A 26,533-nucleotide genomic window follows, 5' to 3' on the forward strand; every position below is an offset into this window, starting at 1 on the left:
CGCTTGTTTAAACATTGGTCGAATTTTTGTACTATAATTTTGTAATTTTGTAATATAATGAGTTAATTTCTCATTTGCTTATATTTTTAAACAGTAAATAATATTTGAATTATACTTTAATCACAAAAGGAATGATGATTAAATTAATAATTATTTAATTACTAATTTTCGACATATTTTGAAAATAATTGTTGTTTAAACAATTTTAGAATATTTAAATAAATTTGTTTTTGACCTTTAATAAACAGTATATAAGTTTATGCCCTTACTTTTGGTGCAATAAAAAAATAAAGTTGATAATTAAAGGAAGTTTAGAGATACATAATTATCGGACTGTTGAAAGACCAATAAATTATTAACGATAGGCATTTGAAAATACGCTAATTGTTTTTTTAAATCGCGAGATATCGATTTAAAAAAAAATCATCAAAATCGGACCTCTAAAACCTGAGATATTAAAAATTTCTAAGCGCGTCGCGGTTTTGAACTCGCCGATTCAATTTTGAGCAGGCCGAAGCGACCGGCTGCGCTCTCTGCTTCCCCCACCGCCACCACCCGTACGATTTTCTTGAATTTCTCGCTTGCATAAATAACTTTAACCGCGTTTTTAAAGTAGGTTGCCAATGAAGAAAAGTATTGCAAACTTAGACCTGGTAAGTACTCGGAATACCAAGGTATTTTTCGAAAAATTAGCCCGGATGTCCCAGTACATTTAGTGTAAATGACGGTTAACTTTGATCGACTATAACTACGTAACTACGTAACTTACCAACCGATCTGTTTTTTTTAAAGAAGCGTCTTTTCAATAACTTTTAAAACTTGCTTTAAAAAATTTGATTTGATTGAATATTCACAAAGTTATTCTAATTGTTTATAAGTACAAAAATTCGACCAATGTTTAAACAAGCGCCAGAGCTCTCCTAATTGACGGATTCGAATTGGATTGCAAAATTATTATGCAAAATCTATCGAACCGATTTTGATGAAATTTTGGTAATAACATATATTTTGGAAATAACATGAAGTTTTCTTTAGCCAAGTATAAAGGTCCTATACCTAATTTAAATACCCCAAAAAAATCCCTAAAAAGTATTGTTTTTTAACCCCATTTTTGCGATTTTTTCGATTTTTACCATAATAATCATGATTCATTCGATTTGTAACTAGTCGTGTTTTGTAAAAAATTTTATTACAAACATTTTTTTCCTCTACCATCTTCGCCTAAAATCAACTCTTGAAAAGATACATAATTAAATAGGAAGAAAAATATGACATTTTTCGAATTTTTTTAACATATTGTGCGGCATATCTCCGTGGATATACGATTCACTCAAGCCAAAACAGATACCGCCTAGTCTAATAGGTCCGATAAGTTTTTCATATTTAAATCAAAGTAGCCTGGTAAATAAAAATGTTGGTTGCTATAACAGTAATTATTATTTGTGTCATTTTGTTTATTCATTTGACACTTAGCGTTAAAGTGTTAAATAAAAATTGCATTTATATACAACTGAAGAGTATGCAGATATTGTCTTTGTATAAGTGTATTCCAATGGGAACACCAGACAAACAGCCCGAAAATACCGTTGAAGATACCCAAATAGTATCTGGCCACACAGCATCATTTCGTAGACTTTGAGAAGAAGGTAACCCCACTCCAAAAGAGACGATTCGTTCCACTGAAGTGAATGTACAAAATGAAGAAAATATAATAGATGCTGTCATTGACAACTCCTTAATTAGTGTTCGGCGTATAGCAAGTAATCTTCATTTATCACCGAATTTTGTATGGCGTGTATTGAACAGAGAAATGTTACATCTGCTTCATCACCAAATTGTACAAGCGTTACATGCTGGAGATACTCCTCAGCAATTAGAATTTTGTCGCTGGTTATTTTAACAACATGCACAAAATGATAGATTCATTTCGCTTGTCATGTGGTCTCATAAAGCGTGTTTTAACTAAATCGTTACAAAAGCCACATGCAAATAGATCAAGACGATTTCAGCAACGTTTCAGTGTCAACGTTTGGGGTAGCATGTTCAACAAATTTACTGCCTGTAGATGTTTTAAATGATCGTTTAAATGTAGATCTGTATCTTGGAAAACAACTTTTTTGATTTCATTGATGACGTACGGCTTAATATTGTGTAAAAATATGTGGTATCAGCACGATGGTTCACCACCACATACAGGGCGACTAGTAACTTCTTGGTTAAATGATCATTTCCCGAATAAATGGATACGTAAACAAGGTCCAATAGCATAGCCACCGCGTACTCTAAATCTAAATCCTTAGGACTTTTATTTACGGGGATATATGAAGCCGCTTGTCTACCAAGTTGAAATCACTACTCGTCAGCAGTTATTTAAAAGAATTCAGGATGCAGCTAACCAGATAAGAAATGATTCAAATCTCATCCGTCAAGTGACGGAATCTTTAGTTGGACATTGTAAACAATAGTTATATAGTCTTAAGATTTGTTAATTTGGTTAATAAAGGTTAGCTAATGTTTAAACTTTAAACACAAATAATAGTTATTGTTATAGCTACCATCATTTTTATTTATCAGGCTACCTGATTTATTTTGTTCACATTTCCCCTATAATTTGTTTTAAGTATAATTCTGTAAATTTTAATAAACAACTTTTATATATTTTTATGGAAAAATTAAAATACTTTTTTTAAAACAGTAGTTATTTGTGTTGAACCACGATATAAAAAAACATTCATTAAAGTCTATATATTCTATATTTTTTATGAAAATATAATTGTTTCCAAAAATGCAATTCTAAATTAGTAATAAATAAGTAACATTAGAAAAAATCTGCTTCATAATATTTACCTATCATTTAACAAGGATTCTTTTTTTCCAGCTGTGAGGGAGGACCGAATGCCAGGCGGCCGAAACAGCGGCGCCGTGTACAACCTCTACAAAGTGAAATACAAGAAGCACAAGAAACCATCCGGCAAGCAGCCCCCTAAGGCCATGGAGAAGAACATCCTGAGCCAGCAGTTCAAGCAGGAGCAGGACCAAGCATCCAGTATTCCATCGAACCTAGTCAATGGGACCATCCTGAAGACAGCATTAACCAACCCGAGCGAGGTGATCCGTCTGCGGCAGAGACTCGACAGTGCGGTTAGCAGTTCTAGGGACCGTAACTTCTCAATAGAATACTCCTTATCGATGATAAAAACGTTAATAGACTGTGATGAGTTCCAAGACATAGCGACTCTGCAAAACTTGGACGAGCTGTTGGACCACAACACGGACCTGAGTGAGAAACTATGTAATATCGGTGATTCGATTGTGTATAAACTTGTGCAATGGACTAAGAGACTGCCTTTCTATTTGGAATTACCGGTGGAGGTGCACACTAGACTCTTGACGCATAAGTGGCACGAGCTACTCGTTCTCACGACGTCGGCGTACCAGGCCATACACAAAGCGGGTGATCAGATGACGACCGTCATCGAAACCGATTTCAACCAGGAGGTGAGTACCGCTTTGCTCCACTAACTTTCAATTCATAATTTAGTTTATTTTATAACTCCTTCGCGAATAAAAACACATTTCTGTTGGAACACCGAACTGTATCAGCAGTAAGTACGTTAAAGAAATGATTTAGGTACTTAGACTCCAGTTGAATTAGATCGTAAATCCTGGAAACTTGCAAACGTTTTTAGAAGGCATTTTATTGCACTTTATGAAGGGTATGTAAAGTGTAAGTTGGCAAATTGCAAATAAGTGAAAAATTTACGTGTTTTTCACTTTTTTTAGGTATCTAAAGTCATATTTCACCAATTTGTTAACTGTAAAATAAAGGTCGAATGCGGAAAAGTCATTAATTAATTTCGTAGCCCATTACAACTAATACAGTAGGAAACAGCATTATAAACAAATTGTCCCAGGGTCAAGCAAAAGCCGCTCGGGAATTCGCTCTTTTTGCATTAAATAGATCTTATTTTTATGATAATTTAAGAAAAAGAGATATTACCTACGCCTCTTTGTTCCCATGATAACTTTTTTACAATGTTAATTGGTAGTTAACTGTTGGACGTATGGGACCAGGATTTTAGCGACAATTAAAGGAAAGATTAAACTTTTATTTTAAAAAAGTTTTACATTGATACTTCATGTAATAAACGCGCTAGCAGCAGTAAAAGTTAACATTAATGAATGGCCTGCATGCGGCAGAAGGAGCGCCCAGACCGCGCTTGCGCGTGAACGTCGCCCTTGTCACGCGCGAGATTTTTGACTTGAACGTTTCAAATTCGGTTTTTTAAATTTTCAGGTTTTATGATCTAATTCGACTGGAGTAACAACATTTTCTCTGCTACTGAAAAAAATATATATGTATTATAAAATAATAGATAAATGCGTAAGATACTTCATTTCACGTACTGATAGCTAAAATAAAAAAAGAAGATAGTAGTAATTTATTATTTCCCCATATGCACAACAACCAATATAATTTTTTAACCGAATTTGAAACGTTCATAGATATCACGCGCAGCACAATCATAGTGTGATACCACAAGGAAAGCAATTTTTATGAATAATATTTATGTATAAAGCAATATTTATGTATAAAACAGAGCGATAAACATATGTTTGCAATTTTTTTTGTTTTATAGTTTCTTCAAAAAAGCTGTTGTCACAAATAAACTCTAAGACAAACTGTATAGTTTGCAAAAGGGAATAACTTATCCGAAATCATAGAAAACTAGAATCTAAACCGAATTTTTCAAGAACACGAAAAGCTTCAGCCACCATTAGTCGAATACCAAAAGCTTCAGCCACCATTAGTTTATTTGCTTATTTATTACACTATTCAATAGTTTAACCAAATACAGAATGAGCACTATAGAATTAAAATTATAGCAATAGCATTAAAAATTACATCATATACAATCAAAAATCTTTTAACATTGATTGCTGCTCTATCTTTTAACTCGTACTTAATTCCTTTTCTTCACGTAACATCATTCGCGAAAATATAACACATTCTTATTAGAATACGGAGCTATAAGAGCGGTTGTAGTTAATGCAGTCACTAGAGAAATATCTGTCACACGTGAACAAATGACGTATAGTGTGGATGGTGCATATCGATACATTCAAAAACATATCTTCGCTTGGCAAATATTTGCGAAGGCTGTACAAATAGTGCACCAACAGTTTGTACTCGGCTCCTGATGCAATAAACATCAGTAGGGTTCATTTCCATAGACTTCAATTTGTAATCTCTTTACATTCGTTAAAAAAAATGATGAACATACACAAGTGGCTAAATTGCGGACAATTGGCTCATATTTTACATATGTACGTCGTCTGCATAATAACGTACAAACTGGCGCTTTAGATTTTGGCCAATATATTTGACGATTGTTTGGCGAGTGGCATCATCAACTGTTACAAAAAATTCATCAAATTCTAGTACAGACTGAACCAAACTTTTCATATCGCAAGAAAATTTAAAAAACAGATTTGTGACCACTATTTTGAGTAACTGTTAAAACTTGCTTTAAATGATGACTACATCATTGATTAATTAACCAAGTCCTAACCGAGACGCAAAGTACTGGTCCTTAAATCAGTTATTTGTCGTTAACCATACTCATACTGTATGTAAAGTAATTCCACTGAATCACACCCCAATACGAGCTTCGTAGTCCTTAATTCACTGGACCTAAAATCAGTTTAGTTTTCTTTGTCTTTTTCTAAGCTACTAGAATTTTGTATTTCGTTAACTTCGATGTGTCAGTCATTTGAATTATCTTTGTAGTCAAAAGAGTCGATTTGCAACTTTGTTTAACAATGTCACTTCTTCGTTTATATTTAAGTGATAGCTCATTTGTTATACAGTTTCACTTTGTACTTCGGTCCAACAACTTTCGATTGTAATACGTCAATAGGTTCGGCTTACTGACAAATGCGCCTCCATACGACGGCAATAATATTGTTGAAGATTTTAATGCTTAAGATTACAAAATTTCACAATATTAAAAGATTTTCTATAGTGTCAGGATTAATAATAATAGTAATATTTTACTTACAATGTAAATGTAAGTACAAAATTAAAAATAAAAAGAATACAATAATACCTATTATAACATACATTGCAAAATGGGGCTAAAACAATTAACAAAAGTTCAAACTTCAAGTAATAAAATATCTACAATAAAGGTGATTTCTTATGGCGGTTTTCCACTAAAGGGACAGTTGAGTTTATGTCCTGTTTGTGTTTTCTAGAACCTGAAAAACGAAAATGAAACTGAACTGAAACAAACCCAAAACTTTTGTTTCCATCAAGCGGGCTACATTTTGTTCGAGTTGTGTCTTTGTTTTCGGTCCTTTTCCACTGATTGTTGCGAAGAAGTCAGAACACATTTTTCCAATAATCAACCAACATGTTTAGAGGAGATTTTTTATTAGTTAGTTTGTATACTAGCCAAGTAAACTCCTTAACCATACACATATATATATTTTTTAACAGATATAATTCATTAGTGATTAAAATATTCCAACTGTCGCAAAACACGCCAGTCTTCAAAAAGTCTGCGAAAAGTTACAGTTCTGTTTTATTCGACACAAGTTTGTGTTTTGTTTTTGTTTTGTCCGTTTAGTGGAAAACCGCCTTTAGGTCTGCACTAAAAGAAACCCACATAAAAAATTTCGAATAAAATTTTAAATAATAAAGAAATAATAAATAAAATAATGACCACCGATACAAGTAAGTTTGCGTCTGAGATAGCTCCGCCCACAAATGCGCACCGGACACGGTAAGAGAAACGCTTCAGAACCGAATGCGTTCTTTCTCAATCTCACGCAGCTCTTCCTGGGTCAGAAACGCAAATTTATTTGTCAGTCTGTAAGTAATTGTGTTTTAATGGAATTAAAGAAAGCAGGTAATACATCAAGGGTTTTACCCATTTTTGCTTTCTCTCCCAACTTTTTATATCTAGCATGCGCTCTCTCACGTTTGTGCAACCAGATGAAACTGGTCGATCGTACCTACAAACATCATATAAAATAAAGTCAACAAATTGAGCATGACTGAAAATAAGTTTTTTTAATTTTATTTTAAAATACGCGGGATTCAATGGTTTAATACAGTGTTTCCCAAAGTGTGGGTCGCGACCCCCCGGGGGGTTGCAGTGAGGTATTAAGGGGGTCGCCGGGAATTTCCAAAATAAGAGAAAACTCCACTTTATGTATATTTATTCTAATAAAGTCGTAGGTAATTATTAACAATTTGTTATCAAATGAAACATTAAACTAAATAATATTAATAAATCTTAAAAGTAAAGCGAAAAATAAAGTAAAATAGTATAGTGTTAATGACACCCATGCGCCTGTTTTTTTGAAACCAGTCTTTCAAATCTGGCCTGTGTATTTGAGACACACAAAATTATATCATTTTCCAGTTCCAGTCGATTTCTCATTTTTGTTTTGATGGCAGTCATAGATGAAAAACTTAACTCACAATCAGATAAATACAATGTTACGAATGGAACCAAATATAACACTTTTGATTAATTTATTTTTATTGTAAATATTGTATTTGGCAGAAGTGCTATTAGTTAACTGTTAAATTTAATTTTAATGTATTTAATTTAATCTTGAACAATAAGGTAAAATAAATTTTCAAAAATAATCAGTTCATTGTAATTTTGGCACGCTATTTTGGTTTGAGTGATGAGTAGGGGGGTCACCGAGAAAATTTTTAACAAAAAAGGGGTCGCGCTTTAAATAAGTTTGGGAAACACTGGTTTAATATCTATTAGAACGATATTGGCACCTGTAAAACATAAATTGAATATATGGACATCTGTATGAAAAGTTATTTTATTTAGTAAATATAGAGGTACCAGTAAAATAATAAATCATGAAATGATGCAATAAAATAAAGCTTCCTTCTATTCTTCATAGTTAATTACCGGCAATTAATTAGCAATCTTAAGCAAGATTTTTGTAAGTTCACAGTTCTATTAATATCCATTTGATCAAGACATAAACAATGTCGCAATAATTAAATTGACTAAGAACCAAGGCATCCGATAGTTCAATTTTAACTTTACGTGAAAGATTATGACGTCTTGATTATAACATTTTTGAGTTACAGCATTTTGAATACATTTGTTAATGTCTAGAAGTCCGTATCTAATCTCTATTGTAGGGAGAAATACAGGGTTTCTATAAAAAATATGTCTGAAAATATTTTTAAAATATCTCTATTATCTGTCGATAAAAAAATGTATTTTTAGCGATTTAGACAGAATACTCCCTTTTGGAACGAAGTCAGCTCAAATTCCATGAAGATTTTGGTGAATTTAGAAATCTTTTTTGAAAAATCTGCTGTATGAATCGGTACTAGAACACTTTAAGTGCTATTTTCTTTATAATATAGGTAACAATTTTTTATCCATATGATTTGATCACAAATAGTAGGTACATATTTTAAAATAAGTACCTTTGATTTCTGGTGCACGTGGGGAAAAAATTAGTCCCTTATTTCATTTTACACAAAATTCTCTAGTATTAGATAAAATAAGTACATATGTGTATAATAACTTGAGGAAAGGTACTTTACACATTTATTTATTTTATTTAAGTTCCATCTTCCTGTATCTCGAAAAACATGTATTTTTGAAGTCACATTCATAGAAACATTTTATGATATCCTTACACACCATCTGTCAATACAAATTTGTATCATTTCCAAAATATTTGTTAAAGAAGAAAAAAACTTTACGAACTTCTTTTTTCCTTTTCTTACAAATTTGTATTCGTAAATATTTTCCCAGTCCTAATTTTTTTATGAAACGAGGTTGCAATTCTTACTCTTTCTAAAAATTCTTCACAAATAAACATTGCTTTCACAGTATTCCACATACTAGTAGTGAGTCTACTCAAATAACTTATACATTTAACAAATTAAGTGACAATTATTGTTATTGCAAACGTCTAGACAATTAATGCCAATGGGAAACAAAGCTTAAACTTATGACATTTTATTTTTAACTTGGAATTTCAATTAACGTTTGGGCATGTAGAAATTCGTTTTCCTCAAATAATATATCGTATATTCATATTTTGTTATAAAATTTATTTACAAATGTTTAAAGTATAGTCGGTAATTAATTGAAGATGTGGAACAGGTGTAACATTATAATTCATTGCATCGATTTACCACGTTTATGCAATTTTTATGGTGGTTGCATAATAATTTACAGAGTGATAAGATAAGAAAATAATGTAGATGTTCAACATCTAAAAATAGAAGTCTAGTCTAACAAGTGATGCAGGAAGTTCATTATAAAAATATGTCCGTAAAAATAATATTTGTGAATTGAAAATTCATTGAATGTTTATAAAATATATTATTAAATGTTTGTAAAATTTAAATATTAAAGGTTTATAGGAATTCTCTCTCCGATCAAGTTATTTTTTAACTACTGTGGTGTATGGATTTTTTTTTATGGTTCGTTCAAAACGAACCTTTTGTAGAGGTGAACAGCTTTTTATATAAACGAGCAACTTTATATGTCTGTCCAGTAATTTAGTAAATGAATTAATAACACATTTCATTCAATAATCATTCACAACGTTATTTTATAAATTCGGAACTGGTTTGCCAAATTAAAAATTATTGGCGGTTTTTTGCTTCAAGTTAAGCTTTCTAATATTCATTAGTATCTGATTTCGATAATTTTGTGGTTTGCAACTTTTTACTATCTACTTTCTATCAACAGTCTTTCTGTCCTTTTAAATGTTTTATTATAATATGTACTTCTTTATTTCATTTTTACGTTTAAAAGAATATAAAAACTGCCAAATCTTGGATGGTAATTGCTACAAAAATTTTTTTATTTGTAATTCTTCCACACCAAGTCAAAAAGATATAATTAAGAGACAACTACAATATTATTACAATAGATTTACACAGGCATACACCTCGGATAACTATATTTTAAATTGAAATTTCGTCGAAAAAATGAAAATAAAGAGAATGAACTTGAACGCATTTCTCGGAAAATTTTTGCATACTTACTTGCATTGGCAGTTTATTTATATTTAACACTATCTACATAATTTCCTTAATTTTTACGTGTAGGCATACATAAATGATTCATCGCATTGCTGACTTTACTGTAATAAGCCACTTAAAACTGAAGGATTTTTTCTAGCCGCTCTTTTCCCTGAATCTCTTTATGTCATTCATTCAAGTAATATGTTTATGGCATTTGATTCTTTGAATAATAATGTAATAAGTTTTCGTTTACATTCACTACAAAGTAGATCTTATTTACGACTTAGTCACAAGACTTAAATGAAGGCCCAGGTGAACATATTTTTTTTTTAATTATATCAAACCGTTTTTTAGACCTGAGGTATTAGACATAGATTAATATTCTTTATGGATATTGAAGAATACATTAAATGTTATAGAACCGCATTTTTAATAACTTCATTTTAATCACAATTCAAATATGTTGTTATATTAATTAAAATTTACTACTTGTAAATAAAAAATGTTCAAAACTTGCATGTCATACAAATTTTAAAAATAATATAATTATATAATATTATTATAATTTAATTAATGTTAAATTATCGGTTACTTTTACTATAATTGATTAAAGAAATACATGAAACACATGTCGATATTTCAAATACGAAAACAAATGAAATATACTAGGAGGAATATTATAATTTAAATTAATCTGGGCTTGCAGCCGTGGAGTATTTGTTTCCCACAAAATCACTAACTAAAAATTGATAATTGCACTAGAATCGGTTAATTTTGCTGTAATTTGTTAAAAGTAGCAGAATTAATGTATTTAATTGTTAGAATTCTAGATTTGATAGGTAAACAAAATTTTCAATAGTTACCTAACTAATTAATGCAATGAAAATTATCATAACTTTTGAGAAATATAATCGGAAGTAAGCTTATGTAGTTGAAAAAAAAACTACTCAGTGTAAGCTGTTTGCGAGAATTTTTCCGATTAAACTGACATGAGTGAAAATTTTTCGAAAATTATACGGGCTGTTTCAGAAACCTCCCGTAAATACAGGGGGTTATAGTGCAACAAGAAATAAGAATTTTTTGTTTTATGAACTGTATGTCTATCTTCTCTTGTTTTCGAGATACAGACCGACAAAATAAAAATTTTTACAAAAAATTTGGTATTCCTGGGTTTTTAAGGATGCCAAATACGCTGGTCTAATTATTTTTTGGATATTTCATAGAGGGCGCCAGTTATGCTACATTCGAATTACATTTTAAGTTCTAATTTTTTTGAGGTTAGGTTTTTACCATTCGGGCTCCAATTTCTAATGTACAATTTTGTTCTCTAAAAATAAAGTACTCTTGTTAGAACTTCCTAATGTGCACGGTTTTCGAGAAAAAAAGGTTTTTAATTGAACTCTTACAATATTAAGGTGTATAAAATAAGTGACTTTTCTCAAAGTAGGCTTATGTCAAAATTTATTGATCGATGTCTCATAGACAACGCATACATTCTTAGTAATATTTTAAACTCTAATTTAATTTATATCAAAATTTTAGTGACTGTAATTAGTCATTACTAACTACAGTCACTAACAATTACTAACATTTTGGTCCAAATAATCGCCTTTCTTTGCATATCATTCGTCGCATCGTTGAGAAATTTGAAAATAATTTTACTCTTCACAATGTAAAAGCACCAGTAAGACGTCAAAATGCCAGAACTGTTGAGAATATTGCTGCTGTAAGAGCTAGTATTGCAGAGGATCCAAATTTATTAATTCCCCATCCCCGTCGTGCTCAACAGTTAAGGCTTAAAGTTACAACTTGGCGGATTTTACAAAAATACTTGAATTTACACCAGTATAAGATTGTTTTGATCCAATAACTTAAGCCACTGGACCATCGTCAACGCCAAGAATTTGCAAAAAATATTAACTTTTCAGGTAAAAATCATTTTTGGACAAGTGGATGTGTTAACAAGCAAAATTGTCGTTTTTGGTGTGAAAACAATCTACAACAGATTCGGGAGAAGCCTTTGTATCCGCTAAAGGTAACTGTATGGTATGGTTTATGGTATGGTGGCATCATCGGACCATTTTTTCCAAAATGAGGTAGGAGATGCAGTTACAGTGAATGGTGAATGATACCAACATATGTTAAGAAATTTTAAATGACCAAATTTAGACGCACTTGATTTGGAGGATATGTGGTTTCAGCAAGACGGTGCCACATGTCACACTGCTCATGGAACTATCGTATTGCAAGAAAAGTTTGACGAAAGGATAATTTCAAGGAATGCAACTGTTCACCAACCTCCAAGAAGCTGTTATTAAACTCCTTTAGATTAGGCTATTTAAAATCTAAGGTCTATGCAAGCAGACCACAAACACTTGATGCATTAAGATTGAACACTGAACGTTGCATTCATCAGATCACTCCCAATTTATTCCACAAAGTCATCGAAAATTGGGTTCGTCAAATTTCATCGTATAAATTTTAGTTTATAATAGATTTTAGGAATTAAATCATGAAGTAATTAATATTTCAATTTCAATTATTCGTTACTATTATGCTATTATTGTAATTTGTGTCCTCAGTCAGAAGTTGTTTCTCACAATATCAGCAGTTGGGAACTTTATCTTTGAACTTAAATATCTTTTGCATCCTAGATTTCTTGTATCGAAGAACAGTGCAGGAATTCTTTTAATAACATTTTTTAGAAAAAATATTACGACTGCTTCACGTTTACATTTACCTACACCTTTAAAACAGAGTAAACATTTTTTAGTTTGGATACAGTCAAGATTGCCCTGTGATCCTTAATTTAACCTCCATTAGTTCTTCCTATGGAAGTTTTTTATGTTTCAGAAACAGACATAAATAATATCTAATATAATCTTAGAAACAAAAAAAACGAAAATGATTAATATAAACTCAGAAACAAAAAAACTAAAATAATACAAAAAATAAGTACTTAATGGCCATCAATAACTTTAATGGTATTGCTTCTTTGAGTTGCAAATTCGATTGATATCAGGAACTGTACATATTCGATAATTCCTCGTTCCTCGTCTTTGTCTTCGTTGCAACATAATAAGAAAATCCTGCTTCGCAGAGATAAGTGGTAGGAAAAGGAAGTAAAAACAAGAACAGCTTTTTTTAAATTTGGGATATTCTTCAATTAAGTTTCGCCAAAAATAACTTAATTCTTTTTTAAATTTTTGTTGATCATTAGCACTGGTGTTCAGAGGAACACAGTTTGGGAAACCCTGGTCTAGAACAAGTTGAAGGTGTTGTAAAACACAAGATATTTGTTCTTAATCATACATACTGGTTCCATGGTAATCCTTGACTACCAAAATATCGTCAAAACAATATATCAGAAAAGAGAGAAGAATCCAAAAGAACGACTAATATACAGGGTGTTTCACTATGAAAAATGGTTTGTATCTTCTGTATTATTTAATTAATCAATTGCTTTTTTAAATATTTCTTTGTAAGAAAATTTCCAAAAAATTTGGTCTTTACCATTTCCTCCAAGTTGGAAAGGCAAATGGGTAGAATGTTATGTGGATACCTCAGTACATACGTTTGCTGCTAATCAAAGACTACAGCATTAATGATTTTCGGTCTAAAATGACTCGAGAACAACCTCCTGAATTTATTAACGCAGACTTAGTATAAAAGGAAGGTATCTGCAACTCGATTGTCGGTGGCTGCATGTCTGCTGTTCCTCAACATGGCGACATGCACGACGGCATCCTCGTGAACGTGCCATAAATATATGCACATCTAATTAATAATAAAGTTGACGTCAACGAGTTGTGTCGCTGACTAAGCGCTCGGCATACGTACAGTCCCAGAAATCGAATCCATTAGGATGTGAATGCTACGACTTTCACTTTCGGCTCGCAGACACCTAAACTATCGCGAGAGTCTGGCAATTATAACCGTAATCGGTAGCGGTACAGTTATATAAGACCGAGTTTCTTGGCTGCTGCTTTCTACTTTTTTTTAATTTTGTTACGCTCACTGCCCGCGGAACGGTTAATGGCAGCGTCCGGAATAATAAGATTCCTGCGGAGAGAAACTCTCGCTGAATTAGCCTGGCCGAAACGCAGGACTTATGTCCGCGAGACGCTGTTTCTTTCTATAGGTGCAACACCTGTACGTTTAAAGTACCTAGAAACAGTAATCCTTAGTCCAATTCAGTTTTAAGAACAGTTTGTATACAAGAAGTAGCTAAAACATACAGGCTGTCTTACGGTAACGCCCATTAGAATATTTCAGAGATAACTTCGATTTGAATTTTGAAAATTTGGGCGCTGGAGTTTTCGCAGGTGCTCTCTTTAAATAAAATAATATCTTTGTTATGCTTGTTCATTTTAAATTAAACATTCTGTATATTTTTGCATAGTGGATTCTAACAGCAAATGATGACATATGACATATTGGTTGTTTTGTTTTTAAGTTTGCTAGCAATTTCACAGCCATCCTTGCAAGAAATTTTAATCATTCAAATCATCATTAAATCATTTTAATTACTTACTTATCACAAAAACTGTCAAAAACAGAAAAATTAAAAGAGATAGGTATAGGGAAATGTAATATGGGTAGGTAGAGAGTAAAATTCTATAACAAATTTTGATTAGATAAAAATACAGGGTATTCCATTTAGAAAAACCAAGTTTAGGCGGTTCAAAGTTAAGCAAATTCGACAATAAATGTTCACCACCCTGTGTAAAATTAAACAGTTTTTAAAGTAACTATAATAAACGATACGCATCTCCCTATCTCCCTCTCCAATATCAATACTACAACTTGCACTATGTAAAAAACGCTGGTGTAAATTATTAATATATTATTATTTACCCTCATATAACGTATTGTTCATCTCTGTTAATATCTTGCAACAAAATGAAGTCAACAGGCTTCAGATTTTACAAAATAGGGTTATGCGCATAATTATTTCATGTAATAAATACACACCTTTAGTTTATATGAGAACTCAACTGCAATGGCTTTCTATAGATCAGTTTATTGAGCAATCGTGTTTAATTCTAATTTATAAAATAGAACATAAGTTATTGCCAGAGTATTTAAATCAATTTTTAATTAAAAGGGCAGTTATTAACTTTTTTAATAGATTTGAAATATCTTGAAGACCATTACAGATAGATATAGGGAGACTTGATAAAATTCCCCCTAAAATTATGCGTAGAATCCAAATGTGCAAAAATATTCAGGGCGTTCCACATAAAATAAGCAAGTAGATATCGCCTTCCGGTATAACCGGAACTGCTACAACAGGCATTATATTATTTAAAGAGAGCACTCCCGAAATTCCCAAAGCCTAAATTTTTAAAATTGAAATCGAAGTGGTCTCTGAAATATTCTAATTGGCTATCACCGTAAGACAGCATGCAGACAAGGTGCAGCTAAAACACAAATTAACAAAAGTTTCTATAAACACGTGTTCGGAAATGCTTAGTTTTCAAGATTAATCATTTTATTATCTACAAGAAAACTGAAGTCATTTCATTTGGTTTTATTTTTTGATTATAGGCAAACATTGTACAGGGTGAGTCAATTTCGACATCATTTAATGGAAATGTCTTGTAATTGCAAAACTTTAAATCTCGGTTGTGTTACATAACGCTTCCGATAAAGTCAATGTATTAAATTCTGCCCATGACCCCTGCTGTTTTATAAATCAAGCCTTAAAAAATCGCAGATTTGATTTTTGAGAAAAATTGATGCAAAAGCAGTATCTCAATATCTTGATTCGTTTAGAAGATAGAAGGCGCTTTTCATTTAGATATTGGTCGTTTTTTTTTGTAAACACGAATAATTTTGGTTTGTGTAAAGAATTTTTCTGTGCAGTTTTTTAAGTCAGCAGCGTACACATATTTTTCTACAATTTCTTGTTTTGCGGTTATAAACTTATAAATATGTATATTTCCTTATCGATATCGCAAAAAATGTTTTTTATGAAACAGTTGACAGAAAAAAAAAATTATTTATAACTTGAAATCACATCTTTTTTATCTCTAAAATATATATGATTGTTCCATTTAAAAAATATATAAACTTAGATCATAACTGAATTGCACACGCACTGGATTCTACGAAAGAAAAATTATGAAAAGCTTACGTAAGTGCTTAAATGTTTTTCGCAGGAAAAAAGTTATAAGAAAAACGACCAAAATCAAAGTACGCTCTGTACTTTTCAAAAGAATCAATGCATCGATATTTTGAGCATCTTTTTATCTTCTAAGAAAATTCGGAAAACACCTTAAAAGTACCCAAATTGGCCCAAGATATTCCAAATTGGATTCACCTTTACAAGAAAACGCTAAAAGCTACAAAAATCTGTTCTTATCGTGTATAATACCTAAGTGTCGTGTCATCCAATTATTTTTAAAATAATGGTATGAATAATTTAAGTAGGTAATCATGTTAACCAAATGTTTTTGTGATACGTTAATTTTGTACTATATATCGAAAACGAATCGTTGAATTTGTCAAGCACTTATTTATACCCTGTATAAAACAAAAAAGTCGGTAAAGCTAAATTATAACGGTTCTCCTGCTTTTATATAATTTATGTGACAATCATCTATAAGAGGCAATGGATCTTAAATTTATGTAATTAGACTAATCACACAGAAAACAATTCTAAAAATTAAATTTTCTAGTGAATTAAATTGTTTAAAATGAGAAGACATGTGCATCTACATATCATTTTTTTGGGTTAAATTTATAACACCCAAACATTATCTCTGCTACTGTCTAATTTAATAAATAGCCAATCTTCTAAGAAAATGACATAAAGAGCGATAATTTTTAGAAAATTTTATAGATTTATATCATAAAACCAATATTTTTAATTTTTTCATTTTCTTTTTATTTTCGTTCTGCAATCCAATTAAATAAATAAACAATAAACAAATCACAGAAATAATATTTCCTTAAATGCAGTTCCTAGCATAATATGGAAATAAATTTTCGTATATTTTATTTCTGTGTTGAAAGTAGTTCTTATGGATACATTAAACAGACTATGCAAATATTTCACTTCAAATCTAGCCCAGAAAATAACAACAAGAAACTTGTGGTGAAGGCTTTCTACATTGTTTTGGAGCTTAAAACATTCCTCAGTTGGGAATGATTAAGTTTTTGTATCATTATTTGTATTATATTCGAATTCAAAACTTTTAAATGAAATAAGACATGAATTTTAGTCTTGTTATGCGGAGGCAGTCTTTTTTAGAAGGATACTTAGCAATTTATTCACAAAATTTCCAGTAAAAATATCAAAAGTGAACCATTAGGACAACTAAAATGAATGAATGAAAAAAATATTTCATAGGCAGGCTAGTCATTAATAAATTATCTGGATTAAAAATAATCTGTCCAAATAGTACACTGATCAGAAAAACGTACATTGGACAAAAATCAACACAAAACTCGGCCACAATGACATAGTAAAAGCATTTCTATATTACAGGATAAAATTATATTACAAAATATCAACAGTTCTGATAATATCTGGTGAAATATGTTATAATCCCAAAAAATTAGATATGTAAATGCAGATGTCTTTTGTTTCAAATTCAAGTGAATTATTTGTGATTATATAAAGATATTCTTTATATCACTGAATATTTTCATCTGCTACAAACATTAAACAAATAAACCCCACGCCAGAAACATCTGCCTCTAAATGTGTTTTCATAAACTCGTTTCATTCAAACTGTTAAGTGATGTGTGGTCCGAGAAGTGCAAGAATATTGCATCAAAAGTTGTCTATTTTTTCTAGGGGTACCCTAAATACTTAATAGATTTTCAGAAATTCCTTATTTTCCAATTTAAGTAAATTATTTTTGTCTTAAATGAATAGAAAAATTATTCTATCTACTCATGTATACGAACATAGTTTGTACGAAAATTAATATTTAAAATTACACATTGTTCTTTGTTGCAGGTGGAATCGAACTTGTGTACGTTGCAGAGTTGTTTAACATCGATGATGGGTCGGGAAATAACAATCGAGCAACTCCGGCAAGACGTAGGATTAATGATAGAGAAAATTACCCATGTTACCTTAATGTTTAGGCAGATAAAATTAACAATGGAAGAATACGTGTGCCTTAAAGTGATCACAATGCTAAACCAAGGTAGGCATTTAGCTGTAGATGTATGTAAATTAAACACGTTATTTCTAAGCAAGTATATAATATATTACGTATGTAGTATTCATGTTTTAAAATGGGCTAAATTCGACACTCCCAAAAAATCAATCCATTGTAAAGTCTCCATTTTCTTGAGATGTCGAATAACGAAATCCACATTTCGATTTTTTATTCGTTTAATGGATATATGACAATTTTCAGTTTTGATAGTATTATCTCATGCCCTTAATTATTTAGTTTATGAAAAATTTTTATTTGTCTATAACTTGTGGTTTTCAATTATAACAATTTTTTTAATAGACGCCTTATATATCTTTCAATTTTAGAAGTCTGCGTGAAATTTCTTATAAAATGAAGTGTCATGCCATATCACAATATTTATGCAACTCAATTCTCAATCTTTTTTTATACAAAAAAAAACTATAGAGCATCTGAAAAAACTGCTAAGATGGCGTTTTTTTTTTCAAGAAATAGGGTAAATCTGTGAAAAATATCGAATCTAGTAGATAATCATCCAATTGGTACGAGTGTACGCCAGGAAATATAGAATTGGACGCGACTTTTTGTTTCGGCAAGCTGAATTTATCACTATAGATGCTAAATATTATGTACAATAACATAGTCTCCACAGTCATAAAAATTGAGGGAAGATTGTTTACAGGCTGGTTAATTGTATAATTTTTATGTAAATTCACGGTTTTCGCTTATAACTTTTTTCTGTTCATTCCCACTAGAAAACAGTTACGTACTGTTTTTTCGTCTTCAAAAGATCTACAAAACTAACCATCGAACGTCAAAAAATATTGCTTAGATCAAAAGTTATAAACAGAAGAAGTATGACTTTTGAATTAAACATTTATAAACTGCGTTATTATTACCAGAACGATTTGGCATCCCATCCTCTCATTCATTATCACTGTCTAATAACTCACACGAAATCTGGAATCGGAAAGTTGAATAGTTTACATGTTATGGCCTTATAAACATATTAACTAATTATTAGTCTGGACGATCCCCAGCATCTTCCACAATCGCACTGATTTTTTTCATGGTAGACTTCATAATAATACATTGAAATCTTAAAAAAAATCGTCGTCAAGATTCGTTGAAAAACAACGGAGTTACAGACTGTCAAATATATTATTTTCAAGCGAATTTCGCTTTTTTAACTATATAAGGACTATAAATATTATCGTCATTTTCTTCGGACTCGCTGTTGTTCGCTTCCCCCACCCACCCGCCGCGCCAAGGCTCGCCGAAAAATCAAGCGACCTACTGACTTTTGACAATATTTCTTATGCACTTAACATACTTCCACAAATAAAATATTTTAATTTGGGAAAGTACTCGGGTTGTCGGTTATGACAGTATTTTTTTGCCGCTAATTTGTTTAATAGCAGGCAGTCAACTTTAACTGTAACTCTGTTGTTGTTCAATGAATCTTGACGATTTTTTTTTAACTTAAAACTCTTTTCATAAACTTTCCAAATATGTAGTAATATATAACTATATCACGCGCGTGCGTCGTATATTTCATTTTACAAGGTTGCTGTGAAATTTAAAAAAAAAATGATAGATTTCAATGTATTATTATGAAATATACCATGAAATAAATCAGTGCGATTGTGGAAGATGCTCGGGATCGTCCAGACTAATAATTTGTTTATAATATATAATTTATTTATAATACTTGTAAACTATTGAACTTACCGATTCCAGATTTCGTGTGAGTTAATAGACAATGATAAGAAATGAGAGGATGTCTAGCCAAAACGTTCTGCTAATAATAACGCAGTTTATTTATAAATGTTTAATTCAAGTCATAAATAAACTTCTTCTGTTTATAACTTTTGATCTAATCAATATTTTTTGACGCTCGAGGGCTAGTTTTGTAGGTCTTTTGAAGACGAAAAAAGTACTTTATTGTTTTCTCGTGGAAATGAACGGAAAAAAGTTATAGGCGAAAACGTAAACAATCTTCCCCCCATTTTTGTGACTGTGGAAACTAATATGTTATTGTACATAATATTTAGCATCTATAGTGATAAATTCAGCTTGCCGAAACAAAAAGTCGCGAATTGGTCATTTCTTTTTCCTGGCGTAAGTTCATGATTTCATTGTCTTACAGTAAAATCGTTGTCTGTATACGTTTTATAAACAAATTTTGAGTGTATACCAATTTATATTTTGAAAACGATTGGCTAAAAATGATAAAATAGCAAAGTAAATTTGCATATTATAAAGTTAACATTGTTGATAGCCACTTTCAATTTTTACTGTGTATCCACGTTGATTTTGGATTTGGCGAATGCGCCAGTGCTCAGACATAGCATATATTTGAAAGGATAATTGATTCCAACCTTTTATATATTAATTCTTTTATGTTAAAATTTTTTCACTCAATAAACTTTTCCTTCACTTTCAAACTCCAAGCGCACTAAAATATTTTTAAACGAAATAAAAAATGCATTAAAAATTCTTCAAGTAAAAAACAACATATGTATGTAGGTACCCATATAAATGCCGGGAATGTCTCACAAACTTAGTAGGTTTATCTAGCTTTTGTATTTCACATGGTCAATATTTTGTTTTTGGTTACCATTTGAAAATGATAAATCAATAGACCTTGTTTTCCTTAAAATTAAATAAATTTTCTAAATAATTTGGCAACACTACAATTGTTTAGTTAGTATAAAAAACAATTTTGCTTGATTCTTCGTTTAATTATAGCTTGATTCGTTTAATTACGTCGAATACCTATTACACCAACTGACATTTTGACAATTCAGTTAATTTTTCATTGATTTCAGTTCATTTTTAATTGAAGTTTAGAAGCGAGACAAATTAGTTAATAAGTTCTAAACATCTACTGTGATGTCAATACAATTTAACTGAACCATCAAAATTTCTTTTGAGGTGAATGAACTCTTTAAAAAAGTGGAAAGTTTAGTTTTTCGATAATAACACAAAGTAAACCACAGCATAACTAACATTATCCTAATCCCAATATAAACATCCAATATGGTGCCCATTAGGAAACCAAAATTTGATTCTCAGTCCTTCAATAGATGATATAGCTTATACGACGACTTATTTTAAGTCTATTAAAAAGTGTCCTTATAATGTTTGAGTTTAAAAAATAAAAACGAAAGTTAAAATTTTCAGTTTTTCACTAATACACAGCCACACACAAAACAAAAAGTTGGGTATACTTTTTATGCGACATATATTTTTCGTAGTAATTTGGCCTCCTGAACACGAATCTGGGGTCCGAATTGGCCCATCACGTCACAATTTTTTCCTAACCTCAAAAAACTTGTGAAAAATAGTGAAAATTGATGAAAATTTACTGGGAAAATTTGGAAAAAAATTTATTTCCACATCAAATAGTACATTTTTATGTAAAAGACTCTGCTGAATTCAAATCCACTGTCAGAATTGAGCTAGAACGTGTGGTTTTTTTTCTAACCTCAAAAAACCGAGCAGGAATCGCTATTTTCAAATTCTGAGCGGATTTTGACCAGATTTTGTATAAAGGGGTTTTTTGGGTCGCTGATTACGAATATGAATTCACATTGTAAAAATTCAAGATGGCTGATCCAATATGGCGGGTGTACTTTTTTGAAATCCACCGATTTCAGTAAAATTTGGCATCATAAGGATTGCTGGTTGATCTCACCTTCATTAATCACACATCTGGAGCCAGATTTTCATAAATCAAGGTAAAAGATTCCACTCCGTCTAAAAATGTGACTTCGCTTAAAAAAATGACTTAAGGACTCTACACATGTAATGATGTGTAGTGTGATGTGCTTGTTTCCATGGGACAAGACAAAAAAGTTTCTACTTTATTCTTTCATTTATTTAGTCGTGCATGGGCTTATGGTTTTCCAATCAGATTTTTTTAACTACTATGCAGTTTTCCTATGGCATTTAGATGCTTTTATTTCTTAATAATTTTAAAGTTCAAGGAAAAGGACACATTACTGCCACACAGCACATCACTGCATCTGCTTATGCCTTCAATCTAAAAATGTGACTTTGCCGAAAAAATGCCGCCTACTCGGCCTAAAATTATGACTCTGCCTACAAATTTTACCTTGATTTATGAAAATCTGGCTCCAGATGTGTGATTAATGAAGGTGAGATCAACCAGCAATCCTTATGATGCCAAATTTTACTGAAATCGGTGGATTTCAAAAAAGTACACCCGCCATATTGGATCAGCCATCTTGAATTTTTACAATGTGAATTCATATTCGTAATCAGCGACCCAAAAAACCCCTTTATACAAAATCTGGTCAAAATCCGCTCAGAATTTGAAAATAGCGATTCCTGCTCGGTTTTTTGAGGTTAGAAAAAAAACCACACGTTCTAGCTCAATTCTGACAGTGGATTTGAATTCAGCAGAGTCTTTTACATAAAAATGTACTATTTGATGTGGAAATAATTTTTTTTCCAAATTTTCCCAGTCAATTTTCATCAATTTTCACTATTTTTCACAAGTTTTTTGAGGTTAGGAAAAAATTGTGACGTGATGGGCCAATTCTGACCCCAGATTTCGTGTTCAGGAGGCCAAATTACTACGAAAAATATATGTCGCATAAAAAGTATACCCAACTTTTTTTTTTGTGTGAGGCTGTGTAATTTTTCAAACAAATAAATTTTCTCTTTACTATGCTATATGTCTTCAAATTTCGCAGCATTACGCTAATTTGGCTGACGTTATATTTCTTAAGATAACCGAAATCCCCATCTGGCAGCTCCAAAAACTGGGCTCTATTCGATATTGTTCCTATATTATATAAATAGCCACAGAGTCCTTGTAGGATTATAGCTTTTCACAGGTCCTACATTTCAAGACATCTCCAGACACTCTTGGAAGGAACATAAAGCAAACAAAAGTTTCTTCAGGAAAACATGGCAGTTTTTTTAAAAAACTCTCTTGTTTTTTCAGCGAAACCTGCCAGTAGTTCAGGAAATAGTGAATTGGAAACAATATACGAGAGATACATGACGTGCCTACGTGTCTACACACAACACATGTATCCTCAGCAAACTACAAGATTCCAAGACTTACTAGTTAGGTTACCAGAGGTAAGTCCATTTGCCCCGGTAATTATGTGGAAAAATATTACCTCATAGTGCCTCAGAGGAGGAGCTTGTTCAAGTTTTCAGAGAATAAAATGTCAGTAAATTATTTTTAATATTTTTTTTCAATATGTTTTTATTGTGTAGACAGCTACTGTTGTATTTTCAGTAGTTTCAGCAGTATTGTATTGAACACAATGTTTCTATTTTTAATTAAATCCGATATAGAACATCTCTTGTTGAAATTATGTTGTTAAATTAATCAGATTAAGAATTTGCAGTAAAATTTTGAACTTGACTTAAAATCTGTGGTGTTAAGTTCAGTTCCAAAATATAAAAATTTTAACACCATGACTTGCATTAAAAGAAGTTGAGGTATTTTTCCACATAATTACTAATTTTATTTTTTTTAATAAAAGGTTATCATTACTGATAGCCGTCAGTAACGCAAATTTTCAAACAAATATTTTTTTAAAAAAACACTTGTTTGTCAAACTTGCAATATTTAGAAATTAAGGAAATCGAATATTTAAAAATTCGATTGTTATGAAATGTCAAATATATTTTAGAAATAATGAATTTCCATTGGTTTACCACTTAATAAAGTAATAATAGTAATAATAATAATAATAATAATAATAATAATAATAATAATAATAGCAATACAGGATGTTACATATTCGCTTCTCACTACAGGGATCTCGGAAACGATAAGAGCTACGAAGTAGCTTAAATGGGGGCAAAGTTGCGTAATCAGGAGACCAACAATATGCCTCTAAAAAATCAAGGCTAACATGATTAAATATTTGAAAAAAAAACGAAATTTTGGAAATTCGTTTCTGTTTCATTTCAGCCTTGTTTGAGGTAATATTGAAAAAAGAAGAAACTTTCTCACGGCCACTTTTTGCTCTCTATCGAATGGCATAATCAATTTTTATATGTAACGTTTCGTCTCTCCAGGACCATCATCAACTTCATTTTTTTAAATACGACCCTGGAAATTTTATTACATTTTTTGCAAGCCTTCACGACCCCCAATACTGTACTGCCTCAGCCCTAACCAGATTCAGACGTTTTGTTTGGAAAAATTCATCTTCAGTGTATTCGTTCCAAATTTATCTAAAATTTTTATTTAGATTTTTTTGTTTATTGAATTATCGTACATTGTAAGTTTCGTTAGACCCTGTGAAATCCATCTAGTTAGTTAAACTGCGAAAATAAACGGAAGCGAATTTGTAACAGCCTGTATATTTTGGAAAGGTAAAGTAGTATAGTAAAATTAAATTAAATTAAATGTAAGCATAAAATAAAATTATAAAAATGAGATAGGTAGAAACACTAAATATACACAAACGATTATTATTATTGAATTAAAAAATAAATAAATAAAAAAAATAAAATTTTTACAAAAAAAAATATATTTTCATGTCCTTATATCGAAATATAAATACCTAAGTTTGCTTGTCAAGATATTCAAATTCTGTAATATAACATTTTTTTTTAATCTCCAGAGATAAAATGCGTCTGATAGTTTTATATATAAATTTTAAATTAAATTCAAATTTTTCTTCTAAAAAATAATAAAATCAAAATAAGGCATTTAAACTGTAAGAGAATGCTCATCTTTCTTAAAAATTTGGCGTACCTATATAAAATTGCATGAAACGTAATAATATCCCGAAAGGTCAAAATACTTTTCATATTCTTGTAATTTCTTGAAACTCAAATTCAAATTAAAAAAGTATCTAAAGATTGTAATATTTATTGTAATATTAACATAAAACTTGTGTTCTTAAAAACCTTGTAAAATATATGACACTTTAAAAAAATGTTCCCAAAGATTCTGGCTTACATAAAATTTTCTAATAGCCCTAAAAAAAAAAGAGCAAAACATATTTATAGTATGTACAGGATGTTAATTAAGTATGTACAATAAATTCAACAGGCGATTATTTGAGCGATTTTAAGACAAAAAGTTCATATAAACATTGGTCCGCAGATGCTTCTTTTTCAAGATACAGGGTGTTAAACTTTTGTAAAAAAATTGCTATTTCGTAAATATCTTAAATACCCTTTACCCAATGTTGTTGTAATTTGACAGTGGCAGCGCATTACAGTAGCATTTCAAGAAATTACGCCAAACATGCTCACCAATGTTGAACAGTCTATTAAAAACCGAATTCGTTTGTGTACAAAATAAGGTTTATAAGAAGTTTCAACTCAAAGGGGATTTTTTATATATTATGTTGCAAATCAAATTAAAATTCTAAACAGAATGTTGAAAGAAAATTCTTCTTCATCATTTTATAAATGCTAACTCAAAGATTGAAATACATAACATTTTAAATTCTGACAAAATCTGTTATAAAATTCTTTTTCTCGGAAATTCAAATCGCGCAAAATTATATAATACTTTTAGAAAATTCTGATAATATCCGCAAATATAAACATGCATTTGATATGTTCACATTCTAAGAAAAAACTAATATAATTCATACAAAACTCAGTTTATATTACGTATTTTGTGTATCTTTGGAAATATACACCTTTTTTAGAAAAGATATATCTAGATATATCTCAGAAATGGTCGATTCAATTTTAGAAAACGTGATTTTAATTTCATCTTAGTAAATATAATATCATAAGGTGTTATTTGTATTTCAAAATATGTTAGAAAATTAAATTTCAGAATTCGTCAATTTCAATTTTATTTCATAATTTTCAGAAAAGATCACTTGTATTTTATGTTTGTATTATATGTTTGTCGTTTGTTCAGTGTCTGTTGTGTCTGTGTGTTTATTTTGTTTAAATTTTTTTTGTAATATTTTGGACGAATTCTGAGATATAAATAACATACTGAAATATTATTTAAATGTTTAAAATAAAATTGGCTAGTTTGATATGTGTACAATTGGCGCTCTTTGAAATAAAACTAACTGAAATACAATTGATGGTTTCTGAAATGTTGCTTTAAAAAGTATAATTTTTAATTATAGGAAAATGGTTCAATATGTTTTTACAAAAGTAAAACAATATGAGTTTCATTTAGGTATAGTTGTATTTGTTACAACACTGCATTTAGAAATTACTTTTTTTACATAAATATGCCCACTCTTATTAGCTTATCCGCTTATTTAATTTTATTTGTTGAAATTCTAAATGGTATTTAATTTACAACCATGTTATACCAAAGCGCGACTCCAGCACAATGTAATATTTCTAA

The 26,533-nt window shown here is 30.6% G+C and overlaps 1 protein-coding gene across 1 annotated transcript in view; it reads left to right on the forward strand.

Annotated features, from left to right (window-relative positions):
* Positions 1–26,533, forward strand: part of LOC108911093 (hormone receptor 4) — a 63,229-nt gene that overhangs the window by 21,270 nt on the left and 15,426 nt on the right. The window contains exons 3-5 of the mRNA XM_018715928.1: positions 2,879–3,498; positions 18,012–18,204; positions 23,177–23,316. Of these exons, the coding sequence (XP_018571444.1) occupies positions 2,879–3,498; positions 18,012–18,204; positions 23,177–23,316 (953 nt within the window). The remainder of the gene's footprint in view (positions 1–2,878; positions 3,499–18,011; positions 18,205–23,176; positions 23,317–26,533) is intronic.

The sequence above is a fragment of the Anoplophora glabripennis genome, unplaced genomic scaffold (genome assembly GCF_000390285.2).
Source record: "Anoplophora glabripennis isolate ALB-LARVAE unplaced genomic scaffold, Agla_2.0 scaffold324, whole genome shotgun sequence".
Lineage (NCBI taxonomy): Eukaryota > Metazoa > Arthropoda > Insecta > Coleoptera > Cerambycidae > Anoplophora > Anoplophora glabripennis.